Consider the following 14079-nt stretch of genomic DNA (forward strand, 5'->3'; position numbering starts at 1 on the left):
TTACTAATGCGACACCTCGCTCTGCCACATCATTAACAACTTTTAATTGTGCGAAAAATTCTTTATTTTCATTATAACTGTCATCAGTAGACCATAAATCAATATTTTTATCAAGAAAATCATATGGCAGATCAAAGAGCTCAAACAGTTTCATTGACTTCTTAGAAACAAAGTCACTTATGTTTTTTTGCAGAATTGAATCCAAATTTTTTTACGAAATTTTGATAATTTTGAAAATAAAACTCAAATAATACTTATATTAATGACAAGAAATGAAATTTATAAATTAAATTGAAATTTTTCGAATATCTAATCAAAAACTTTTAAAATCCGTACACATGAAAGTTTGATGATGAATATCTTTTGAACGGTTAATTTTATCGCCAAAACATAAGACACCGATTTTATAGAGCAGTTAATTTCCAACAAATATTAGTATATCGCATTTCGTAAAAGTCATTTATTGTCGAGGTATAAAATTCATAAACAAAAATGGAATTTGTCATAAAATAATCAAAATTAAATCCTTTATATCTTTCAAATGGCGAGGTTTACGAAAAAAATATAAGATACCTTTTTTGTAGAACATTAAATTTCCTACAAAATTTATTCGAAACATTTTTTTGTGCAGTCAATTAATAGAGAGGTATGAATTTTTTTCTATTGGACTGAAAAAAAAATAAAAAACTGCGATGCGGAGGATCTTCCTTTCAAAATTAAGAGCTCATATTTGGTGGGAATTTTTTTAAGGTGTCTAGGAACCCATTTTTCCGTTGCACTTGTAAAAAAAAAAATAGCCGATTTTTTTGACCCACCCTAATATTTATATTTGTTTATTACAATGTTTATTATTATAATCATGTAAACACTATTATATATACTGTAACCTAAAATCCATATAGAAATATTTCAAAATACTAATGGCAGAGTTGTTTGCAGACCTATACTGTCAATTGTTGGCAACTCTTTCAATAAATCTATCAATATATCAATTGACACTCAATAAAATATAATTTTGATCAATTGAGAATGGCGATAATAATTGGCAACAAAAACATTCTGTTTGCCTGTTGATAAATAATAACAACACTTTAGGCGAACATTTTACAATTCAATCTAAAATTAAGAACACTGCTAAATTTATAACATGAACAATGTATTCTATAAATGAACAATAATACTTTTGAAAAATAGAATCCTATACTTGTTGCCTACTACTTGTTTTTTTTTTTTTTTTTTCAAAACTATTAATTGCAGTAGAAGTCATAAATCAAATTTTAGAGCAGAAGTAAGGGGCTGAGTTTCATATTTAATAATATGACAATAAATAATTTATAGATTTGACATTCTTGAAAAGAAAATAATTGATAAAAAATTGATAGAAACTTAAAAGGAATTATGATGTCAGCACAGAATTATGAGTACCCTCCAGTTTTAGGAATCGAGAGTAGATTTGAGCATTTTTTAAATAACTTTTCCAGAAATAAAGAAAATAAAACTAGATATTATATAGTCGTCATGCCAAATCTCTACCTCCATTCTAGAAATATTTTAATTTAAAACAATAGACGAATCGAAAATCCCACTATACACAATTTCGAACCATGAGGTAAATCATTTTTTAACAAACACTTAAATAAGATTGCAATATTTGGATATGCAGAAAAAAGTAAAAAAGAGAAAAAACTACCTTTTAACAAAAATAAAATAGATTTTACTCTAATCATAATGTATTTATAATGATAATCAATTATTAGATTGTCTAATATTAAAATAATCCAATTAATTTACTCAATTTACAAATTCTGGCATTTCCTTATTGAACGTTTAAGTCAAGAGGTTGGTTCATCGCTTCATCCGAAAATTAGAGCGTAGTGATTGCAGAACAGCACATTAAAGAAAAAACAATTTCGTGAAAAATTAGCACTTATTAAACAGATACAATATTTAATATTTATTGGTATATTAACTTCGACTCAAAAGCTCACTCTAGTTGATGCTAATTTCAGCAGTTTTTTTGAATTGAAAAAATAAAGCGGTGTGATACTCATAAATTGTAATATTTAATTTATACTATAAATTATGAATGAAAAAGAAGAAAAGAGTTTTTACAAAAAAGTTATTCAAAGTCAATCACTCACAAAAAAACTTTGTAACAACTAGAAAGTTATTTACAAATAAGAATGTCAGTATATAAAGTATCATTTAGAATCTGAAGGAGGCCTTGTTAGGCTGATAAAATTTAATCTAAATAAAGAAAATTATGGAGGAGGACTAACTGATTCAGGAACCACGAAATCCAAATCATCTTAACCGATTCAAGAAATTCATGTATATTTGACCACAGTATATTAAGAAATTGATTTTTCTGAACCTTTCCAGATAAATATCAGATTCAAGACTAGAAATAATAATTAAAAGAAATGCTGTTTATTGATGTACATCTTTTCTATTAGTGTTTCTTCACCCCAGGCCCTAATTCAAAATATAGTTTAGTGCCAAAAAAAAAAAAGCTTCTATCCAGAAATACTTTTGCTTAGAATGTAAAGAGAAACTTGTTCAAGAAGCGCAGCCAAGTGGATTATTTAGCTAAACTGAGAAGATAAAGAAATTGTCTTGGTCAATGTAGTCCAGACGAAGTGCCTCACAGAAAACCAAATAGAAGGCGGCAACATGACGCGAACAGATACGTATGTGTGCTATTCGTGGCCCAGTTCAGATCGGGAAAACAGTTGGACAGCCACCAAATGTACTACATATATATTTTACATATGCCCACGCATTCACACATGCAAACCGCAATACTTATGTTGGTAGGGGAGCGTCAGCCGACCAACAGTGGGGAGAGGAAATTTGGCCCAAATTTAGCGTCCGGCCTGGGCAATATGTCTGCAGTTGACAGATCAGCAGCGCTGCATTTTCTCTTGGCGCTGTTAATGGTAAAGCAAAACTAGTTTAGGAAACAATAACAATAAGCAACTGAGCAAATAGGAAAATAATTTTTTTTTGTGCTTATAAAACAAGTTCAATATGTAATTTTAACTTTATCTTCCAGTAATATTATGATGTAATTTCCCTCGTTATGTCCTGGAAGTATTTTAAACTGGCGATTTGGACACAATCCAAATAAAAATTGCTAAAGTCTATTTGAGGTTATCTGTAATATCAGTTAGTAATAGTCCACTGATTCCAGTGCGCTTTTACACAGTAACCAGTTTGCAAAAATTAAAAAAATGTTGTAATACTAACAGTTTCTTTTCCTTACGAATTTGTTTGTGAAATCTTCGTATATCGCAGTTGAGCTGCTGAATACAAATAGGCAAAATGATAACTAATAATAAAAAAGAAAATATATATCTCAACTAGATGGAGTTGTGTAAGAACACAGCATACTAACAGTCAAAATGATATTGTTAGAGCACTAGTAAAAATAAGTATAACAATAAAAATATATTGTTAGTCAAAAACACTAAAATGTTCCTGTGTATTGTGAACAAAAAGGTGTCACATTACAGGTACAGTATTAGTAAAGCTGATGATATGTTTAATTGTGTACAGTGTGGTTAATTTTCTTCAATGAGACCACACTTTAAGCTTCCATATTATTAATTAACTATGTGAACACAAATGTATAATTTTTGAAAAGTCCTATGAATTGTAAAAAATATAAATTGAAAAGAAAGATATTCAATTACTTTGAATTGGGTATAATTATTTATCGAAATATTAGAGTTGCAGTGAGTAAATTAAAATATTGAGGATAACTACATATAAGAAAGTAAATTAACGTTAGGAATAGACTTCGATAATTTGTGCTTTATGTAACAACCACCAAATGTGTCATTCTCATCCGGATTTCTTATTACAAAACTCAGATTTAAATTTTTTGTTTCAAAAACGTTTTTGAAAGATGCCATTTTAATTTGAAATGCTAACAAAACATTTAATAAAAGTTACTGAGCATAAATTAAAGCATATAAAGTCAAGTAATGCTATTTTTCAGGTGGGCTTTACGTCCAGTTACCAAATTAGGGTCCTTGGTAAGAGATGACTAGGTGAAAGAATACTTAGTGATTCATTAGAGGGAATCATATATTTCTTTAAAAATATTTTTAAATGGCTAATTTTGGCGAATAGTGTTCTCCGGAAATGTTTATATTGGATTTTCAGATAGCTTTCTTGTAATTTTTAGATATTTATACTCACTTCCCACATACGTACCTTTGTTTGTTTGTTTTTGTTTTTTTTAACGAGAAAACGATAAAAGGTATCTAGTTATTTTCTCTCGAGGCTCTACTCATTTCATTTCCACTTTTGCAAGTTTTTCTTGGATGATTTAATCTTGGTGAGAACAGCTTTTATCTTGTGATCAATGGCTTGGAATGAAATACAATATTCAACAGAAATGTTCTCTCAGATAAATTCCCTGAAGATAACATAATTCCTTCTGGTAATTCCTGGAAATTAAAATAAAATTTGTAGACAAAATAAAATCAGTTGTTTTTCAGTATGGCAACACTATGCATTCCGAATGGATGAGCTTGAACTAGCTGTAACTATTTTTATCAGGGGAGATTTATTTATATTTCTAATCCCTTCAAAACAGTTAGATACAATTTTTTTTTTTCAAATCCCTATAGAGAGTTTGTTCATTCTGAATTCTTTACTACTTTTACATTTACAAGCAATTTGAAATCAAAAAAACCTTACTTAACAAGTCTTAAAAGACTGAGAAGATTTACTGAGGTTTATATTCACAGTTTTCACTTGATAGTGAAACCTATACTGACAATAGCAAAGAAATATCATTATCTCAGTTTTGCAAAGACTTCTTAGAGCAAACTGTTCGATAAAAATTGTAATGAATGAGATCATTTTTATGCTTGCTTCAGTTAGGGCTAATCTTTGGAGCCATTGAGTTCGACATAAATATAAACATGAAAGCTTATTTCTTTTCGGAATCATCTAATATCCTAGAGGTTCTATTTTAGTACTTCTAAGCCATGCTTTAATCACATTACATCTTAGATTGGATCTGAAATCTGGTAACTGTCTTATTCGTTACAGGTTAAAATTTTCCCCCAAAGAAGCAGGCCTGACAGTATCATTTCATTTTCTAGAAAAGGGGTTGAGAAAATAAAAAAAATATTTTAAACTGAAGTCTTAGGAGGGTAAAGAAAGAAAAGAACAGGTGGTTAACAACAAGTGGTTGGCTGATAAATAAAATCCACACTTGGTATAAAAGAAAAACAATAATGTGTAAAGCCTAGATAGACTCCATGACAGTCAATATAAAAAACTGACACATCTTGGTCAAACCAGAAATTTTGATTAATAGAAGTGAAATGGAAACAATTCAGTTGATTTACTGTTGACGACATGTAAATGTTACCAAAGTATACTGACTGACACCATTATGTTATGTTTTTGTTATTGCTAGAACAGAACCTGTTTTATGTTTTGTAATTTACATTGAGAACTTACAAGATCAACTAGATAAATTAATGTTATCGATTGCTTAAATAATGAAAGAAGATTAATAAAACTCATACACACAAATTAGTGTTCCATTCCTGAGCAATAACATTTATAATAGTTACTAAATATGATTCATCCTGAAAATAAATCACGTGGAACAATTCAATTGGAACTGTTAATAGAATAATTTCCTTTCTTATTTCTTGATATTGTGAAATTGTAATTCAATTTGTTTCCTTATTGCATTGTGATTTTTTTTTTTTTTCATGTAGTCATCAAATAGAAACTTCTTTAATAAAATGTCTTTTCATATTTCCTCCTCTTTCGTGTTATAGGATCTAAATTAATATTGTCTCTACTCCTTACTTCCAAAAAGTTATTAGATTATCTAAAATGTTATTATAAATATTATTATATTATTTTTTTCCCGTAGATTAATTCGAATGAAATGTTCACAAGAACGATCTTAAGTTCCCTGAATGTGTAAAATAAAAATTGTAGCAGTCTTTCTCTTATCTCTCTCCCTGCGATGTTAGGTTAGTATAATCTCAAAAACAATATAGTAGCAGCAGAAGTATAAAAGCCCTTCTACAGCCCTATCGCATCATTTTATTAAATATAAACATTTTAAGATAGTTTGATATAATAATTATAATGAATTGATTACAGTACAACTAAAATCCTGTTGAATGTTCAATCCAGGTTTACTAAACTCGCCTCTGGTAAAAAAGTGAATAGTTTCTAGTTGAAAAATTATTTTGTGATGCGTTGAAAAAATACCTTTTTAAAAAACGTCATCAATAAAGGACTGATATAATTTATTGAAGTGGCTGAAGGAATAGAACAGTTCTTTGTGATAACAGTTTGTGTGCGTTTGCAAAGTGTAGAAGCATTAGCAGACCTTACAGTAAATTGATTGAGTCAATAATCCACGTGGAGATATTAATAACATTGTCCCATTAGTTTTAACATAATACCATCTTGCATTTAGCCATGCTTTATTTATTTTCAACCACAGCTAAAATATGTCTCCAAAATTATCTACATATAGAGTCACATACCTAATGGATACAGCAAAAATATAATTGGTTCTCAATAAAGTCTGTACTTTTAGAAAAATTATATTATACACCTATGTGAATTTAGATCACACTTAAAATGCAGTTTACCGATGATAATCTTTTTTTATGCAGATAATCTCAATTATAGAGACCAAGATTCTAGAATTTGTTGAGCTCATCCCTAGAATATTTCATCGAATCGTAACGATTTTAAACTCTTTTACGTTTTACTATGCAACATAGTTTGTAATCATCTTCTCGACGCTGAGAACTGAGAATGTCAAGTCAAGCTATAACCTTATTCGTATTACACTGACCATCCTGACAAGAAGATGTTGGTTGCAATCAGGTTTGGAACCCATCACAAACCCAAGTTACATTTAAATTAGTCAACACGTTTGTTCTCCGATCATTTGCTGATCTCAGATCATTTGGAATTTCTCTTGGGATTCTTAATTTGTTAACTTCGGTACAGAGAGTGGCTTATTGTTGATTTATTCTAGGCATTTAAGAAATGGATTTAGTCATTTACAAAATGGGCATCACGTTTCTTTACCGCTTCACCGTGAATTGCCTTAATTTCAAGGTTCACTAACGAAGGAAAGGTTTCGTAGCGATTCTTGCAGTGATGTAGAGTATCTGGTTCAAATGTTTTGTCGAGCTAAAAGATTTTGTGTCTTTTCTTGTCCCAAAATAAACTGCCTTCATCTTCTACCTAGCGGCCTTGGGAACTAGCTTAAATAATCATCGTGAAAAAGAGCCTGTTGACTTGTCTCAATTCTTCTCAAACAATTTACCTGTTTATGTGCAGTCTTTTGAATAAATCAGTTCTTAGCACTAGTGTCCAAAATTCGATTCTCCGAGAAAAAAAAACCAAATAAGAAAAATAAATCAATTATAGTTTTTTATATTTGTTTTACGTCCAACCGATCAGATTGGACGGTGGACGAAAGATAATATTTTACATCTAGAGGTCCATTAGTTCAAGATAAATAACAGATTTAAAATAAAATCCAAGGCAAAAATCCTTTACTGGAAGTCCAGTCTTTAATGTTACAGCTGACGTGGGCCTTTTATTTACATTATCCTTCAAATTCATCATGAAATCCTAAGTGATTACTGATTACACATGATGAAAACACATGCCTAAATCATGCATATCGTGCGGCTTTTTTGAATTTCGAAAGAATTTTAGTTCTTACTTTTTTAATGTTTTAGTCTAACCAATGTGCAGAAAACATATACTCGTATTTAAGGCTTTATTAGATTGGCCTAGAAGCAATAAGATCACGACTACTTGCCAGACCCCCAAAATTAAATTTGGAATCAATTTATCAAAGAATATTTGAAATGGTATGATGGCCTCAACATTATGATCGCAAGTTGAGTTTGCTTTTTTTTTAGTTGCATGTGAAAAAGAGCAATGTATTGGATTGCGAAAGATGGAGGAAGTGGCTTGTTCAATGGATTAGAACTATTCAATGATTGCAGATTGTGTAATTGTGTAAAGGGCCGGCGTTAGGGATGAGTGGAAGCGGTAGTCAAAGAGAGGAGAAGACCTTGGTCTGTGTAAGGCAAGACCTTGGGATGTGCTTTTAGTAGAGATGTACTATTAGTATTGGGTAGGGATAATGATTAGGTGGGAAGGTTCAGGTTTTCTGTCAGCTGTTAATGCTCTAAATACTAATTGCTTGGATCACGAGTTAGACAAACCCTAGGTATTATTTCTGTTCACTCTGCTTAAACATAGAGTACATAGGTTTAGGGCATATTCAAACTACTAAACATAAAACGTTTGCATTTTCTCTTGCTATTATTCTAAAAATAGGTTTCGCCATTAACTTTATTTGATATTTAAAAAATTAAAATAAAATTTCACAATCTTCTTTCTAATTTAATTTTCGGATTTCTAATTGAAAAATAATAGCTATTCCCAGAATATTAGTTATAATCTGCAAACGTTAAATTCACTTCTATCGGTTGCACAATAATAAGTGATGTTTGGCATTATTAATATGCAACAGATTTCTACAGATATCTTTACTACAAAAATTTTGCCCAAGCGGTTTGTTGTAACCAAAGTAAACTTATGAATGTTTCAACCATTTCTTTTTAAGTGTTCATTTACTTTCAAAAACATGGATGCACGCGTTGTTTAAGATTCTGAATCCTATGAATTCAATAATTTAAAAATAATAATAAACAAATGTACAAATTTCTCATCGCAAAATAAAAGAATATTTAGTGGTCAGAAATTACCTATTGAATTGCCAAGTATGTGACTTCCTTGCAAAATGTTTTCATTCTAAAAATAGTTGCTTCTCCAGTCCTTTACCTCATTCAAAACCAACTTAGTGTTAAAAGATTAACTTGGCAATTTGTCTTTCTTTCTTGTAAACTATTAATTCTATATTCAGTACATTTTTCATTTAAAAAAGAGATTATTCTTTTTAAAGAGTTGAATAATATGAACGTTAAAATAAATAGTATAAATATGTACATTAAATGCCTAGTAAGTAAAAATGGTTGTATAATGTGTATAGGTGTATTCTCAATGAATGCAAAGTATACAGTGCGTGTCATTATAACCGTATTTGTTATTCTTTCAAAACAAGAACCAAAATTACAATCGATCGCTAATCCTAATGTGAGAACGAGCTGTAACTGTTGTAAGTTACTGTAAGGCACTAACTGTAAAGCACTTGTTTTACTTATCAAACTTTTTTCTTTCCTTAAAGATTGGCCTTGTAAAACCGAAATGCATGTATTTTCATGAATTTATAATTTATTTCTTATTTAATTGTACATGTGGCTTTTGTTTCGCGAAATTTATTCAGAACAAACAATGAAATTCCTGAACTATCTGCCAGGATAGTGAATTTCTATTCACAAAGAAAATCTCAGTCAGAACACTTGAAAACTAATTACGTTTCCAATCAATATTTTAAACAAAACCATTGTTATTACATTCAAGTTTTTTTTTTTTTTTTTTTTTTTAACAAAAAAGATCTTTTGTTTTAATAAGACCATATTAACATTATTCTTGTGTGATTTCAGGCGCATTTTTAATTCCTTTCGTGGTGATGTTATTTCTGGAAGGAGTGCCACTTTTCCTGATTGAATTGGGAATCGGACAGAAGATGCGTTTGGGAGCTTTAGGCGCATGGAATACTATTCATCCATGGCTTGGCGGCCTAGGGGTTGCCTCGTGTACTGTTACGTTCTTCGTTGCTCTCTACTACAATGTGATCATCACGTGGTGTTTCTATTATTTGTTCAATTCTTTTCAGGTATGTTTACATTTAGAATTAGATGAGTATTAAAGAAGTAGAATTAGATGAGTATTAAAGAAGTAGAATTAGATGAGTATTAAAGAAGAAAATGAGTGTTCGGAGCAACAGTATAAGTTAATGTTGGTTATGATTTGATGCTACGCTGAAGTACACGGACACCCAGATCCCTGAACAACTCCACTTTCTGCTCTTTGCCCTCATTTAAAACTTCAATTTTATCTTCAAAGTTTGAAAACATTGTTTCATGATTACATTTCCCCACATTTCTAGTTCTAAAAGTAGAACGATGCAACCTGAAGTGTTGAATTCATGCGCTAGTGAGCTAGGTCTGCATTGTGGGTGTGTTCGCCGTAACCCTTCTCTAACAGGATATGTACGTGATTGAAAGGAAGAAAGGTTGGATTAGGAAGTTGGGATTAAATTTTAAGGAAACATTCTCGTCTTGAAGTGGTGCCGGATCTAACTTCTTTCTGCCTACTTCCTCTCTTCTTTTATCTTAAGTTAATGTTGCATTTTAGCATTGTTGCAGAAGTTATGGATGTCAGTATCTAAAGTTCCGTAATACGGTTTATCAAATAAACATTCGTAAATGACTTTTAAACCAAACTTAATGACAGAAATCTTATTCTTTATCAAATGATATCAGATTTTGATCAGAATATTCAAATCAATTTTATTTTGAAACTAAAATCCTACATTAAAACTGTGAACAGCCTTTAGAAAATTAAAATTATTATTACTAATTTTACTTCTTCTAAGTATTGTCGGTTTGCAATTGTGAATTTTTTGGATGGTCTAGGATACTTGATCAGAAAAATCTACCCTAAATTCCCAATCCAAGCCTCTCTCTCTTGCCTCGTTCACGAAAAGAAAAGTTTTGAAAAGGAAGGTTGTACTATTCATTATTATTCCATAATCCACAGAAAATGATATGAAATTTAGACTCTTGACAGTGAAAGAAAAATCGCATGACGAAGAGTTCTATTACTATAGTTTTATTTAAATAGATAATAGAAAGATACATTTTAGTAAGTTTATTCTCAAAAAGCCCGCAACGATTTGTAGATACTAATAAAAAGAGTCTTGCCAATATTTACATTTTAAACCTCTCATAAGGACAGCTTCAAAGGCCTTCCGCAAGATTATTTAGTTATGATTTCTTTTTCATTATATCAAAAAAAGAAACACCTTGTTATCAAATTACATATTTGAGTTTTAATTAGAAATGGTGTTTTAAGAATTAAGTCGAAAACAGAATGCATATTTCAAAAAGCTTCTTAACGAATTGTGAGGTTTTTTAACATAAAAAGAAAAAAAATATGAAAGTTCCAATTCTCGAAAAATCCTCTATACATTCTACGCTTTCTAGAATGTCAGTTTTCTTTCCAATTACTGTCAGTATTCTTGTCAATTATTTTTAGACTCCGTTGATTATAATTATGTGTCTGAGAGAAGAAACTAAATTCTTCTCTATCCAAAGCCCCTTTGGGCTCGTACAGTTACCGTCCTGAAGAAAACAACATAAGTTAAGAATAAAAATAATAGAAAATAGAATAAAAGCTAAATCAAACAATGGAATAATTTTAAGAGGACATATCTTAAGCTGATCTCTATTAAACTGCGACCGTAGATCTTGAAACTAGGTGTCGTAACACTCGGAACACTCCTAAACAATTACAAAAGTTTTTTGCTCTATCACTCTAATCCTACAAAACGTGTCTGTTATGAACCCCGTTATGTAGAGATGTCTTCTTTAACCACAATCTCATAAAGGCACAATGCTTAGGCACGTAAACAAACTTTTGCCTAAGATATAACTGAATCTAAATCATTTATTATCATCCCCAAATTAGTATTTTAGATTTCTAATAACTATTCCCCCCAAAAAACACAAAATCTTTACTGAAAAATGTACTGGAATGTGTGGTTAAAAAAATAAAAAATAAATAATTACAAGGAAATCTTTCTGTAAGACAATTAGTAGACAAAAAAATTAAACCTGAAGTCTAATTGAACAGTGTTAAATGCAAATCGTCAGAGATTCATCTGGGGTTAGGAAGAATGTAGTAAGCATTAAAATTTAATTGAATGTAAGATTGGAGCATAAAGAATTTGTTTGGCAAGATTTGTTCCACGGATGTGGGAATGTGTGCATAATATCTTCTTGAACAGCGCCTCTAACTCACACAGTAAACTAGGATGTTCTTATTTCTTCGTAAGAAAATTAAAGGGACAGCATAACCGAACATCCCCTCATCGCAAATATTCTCAACCAACCGTTGACTTATTCATTCATTCTGACCGTATAATAACTTTCTTATTCCCCTTACCATACACTGTAACATGTGTGACACAATATTGCGAAAGTTTCCTAATATACAACTTAAATTTATTTTCCAGAATAGAAGCAAAAAAAATAGTTCCTAGTTTTTAAGTTATAGAATGACGCACAATAACCTTTTTAATGTTTTAATAAAAGAATAATAGCAAAGTAATGGATAGGGCACCTGTCTGCTAGCTTTATCGATTGAAAAGAGGTATTATTAAAGCGATTACACTCCTATTATTACACAAGTTATGCTTCTTTAAAGAAACATCATCTCATTGAGCACATATTGTACATACATATTATAGCACCAGTTTGCAAACATTATTATAATTAATATCTCTTTAAACACCCAAAAGGCAATGTAATAAAGGTTTATTAGAAATGAATTTGATAAATTTTCTCTGTGAGTTAAAAATATTTTCTAATTCATAATATATTTTTAATAAGAAAAGTTTCTTTGCAAATGAACTTTTTTTATTCAGTCGCTGTTACAGAGAAAGTGTCTATCAAAATTACTATTTCAGTAGGTTATAATCCATAAGGTGGGTTTTTAAATTGACTTAAAAAAAGATACTCTGGGAATTTACTGGGAAAGGAAAGATTGCTCAGCTAAATATACTTTTAAAATCTATGCTGTAGGTTTAAAAAGTTATTTTAGGATTTTCGGTGGTGCTCTGTCTGGAAATTTGGGAAGGAGTTGGAATATCCTTAAAATCTAAAAGAAGAGATCAAAGAAACGTTAATCACAAGCCTGTGATCCCTCTAGAATTTTCTAGAAGTTTGCAACTTACAGGTACAACCAACACTTAGATTTTTCAACTGATAAACGTCGATTTCTAGATCGCAAGGATTGGATTTTTTTTTTACTGTCTGTAATGACTAATAATATCTGAACAAGGGTGACATTTCATTTTTCATCTAAAGGTATTCCGTAAAATAAACGACTTTTTTCAAATAAATAACAAAATTAATTTTAAATTATCCTATTGTACAATGTAACTGCATATGACAACTTGAACAGATTTAAAATTGTTTTCAATTCGATCAAATCAAATGCTGAAAAAAGGAGAATGTATTAACAATTATTTAAAAGTAATGAATAAAAACCTATTTTACACCTAGCATGAGTGCATGGAATCACTGATTCCAAAACCCGTGTAAAGTGACAAAATATAAGTCTATTTTAGTGTCATACAAGCTTTATATGTATTGTATTTATTTTATTTTTTTTAAATAGATTTTAGTGAAGATCATTTATATATTTTTTTCTTTAATATATGTATTACTTCAGACTGCACGTCGGAAATCAAATGATTTCAGTTTTCACTATCTCACAGATTCCAAATGTCTGCAGTGCAGTAACAATGTTTGCATGCTAACTGTAAAAACTAAATGCAGAGGGAATGGACCGGTACAAATAAGTTTTGCTTTAAAGTAAGCGACCACCAGCCGCTGCTTTCCATTTACTAACTGCCTTCGTGCCCTATACCTCCCTCTACACACCACTAAAATCGATGACGACGAGTTCCTCCTATCCCAGCCAGCTAAATCTGGAGCAATGGAAAAGTACCGACAGTCCGCATCATCGAACGCTCCTCTTTAACCCTATTACTTGTTTAGTTTAATGCTATTTTTATGCATCCGTGTAATTATTATCTATATGCATGTTTTATATTTATCTGCCTTTTATGATGGGTATATATAATCCATATTCCAAATATTTAATCACATTTTGTTAACCTCGGAGCGTATTTCATTACCTGCAAACAACACTGCCCATCGCCGGATGGAGAACTGCAAGAATCTCCTGGAGGTGCAAAATCAAAGAACCAGCACTTAAGATACCAAATCTCCCTACTCTCCAGACAATCCATAATGAGATGAGTTGAATAGCTGTTTCCTTAAGACACATTACCTA

The 14079-nt window shown here is 30.5% G+C and overlaps 1 protein-coding gene across 1 annotated transcript in view; it reads left to right on the top strand.

The window, feature by feature from the left end:
- Positions 1-14079, top strand: part of LOC141455969 (sodium-dependent neutral amino acid transporter B(0)AT3) — a 61781-nt gene that overhangs the window by 38028 nt on the left and 9674 nt on the right. Inside the window, exon 3 of the mRNA XM_074131495.1 lies at positions 9597-9829. Coding sequence (XP_073987596.1) covers positions 9597-9829 — 233 coding nt within the window. The remainder of the gene's footprint in view (positions 1-9596; positions 9830-14079) is intronic.

This window comes from Rhodnius prolixus, unplaced genomic scaffold (genome assembly GCF_049639745.1).
Source record: "Rhodnius prolixus isolate KJV_2025 unplaced genomic scaffold, Rpr scaffold_4, whole genome shotgun sequence".
Lineage (NCBI taxonomy): Eukaryota > Metazoa > Arthropoda > Insecta > Hemiptera > Reduviidae > Rhodnius > Rhodnius prolixus.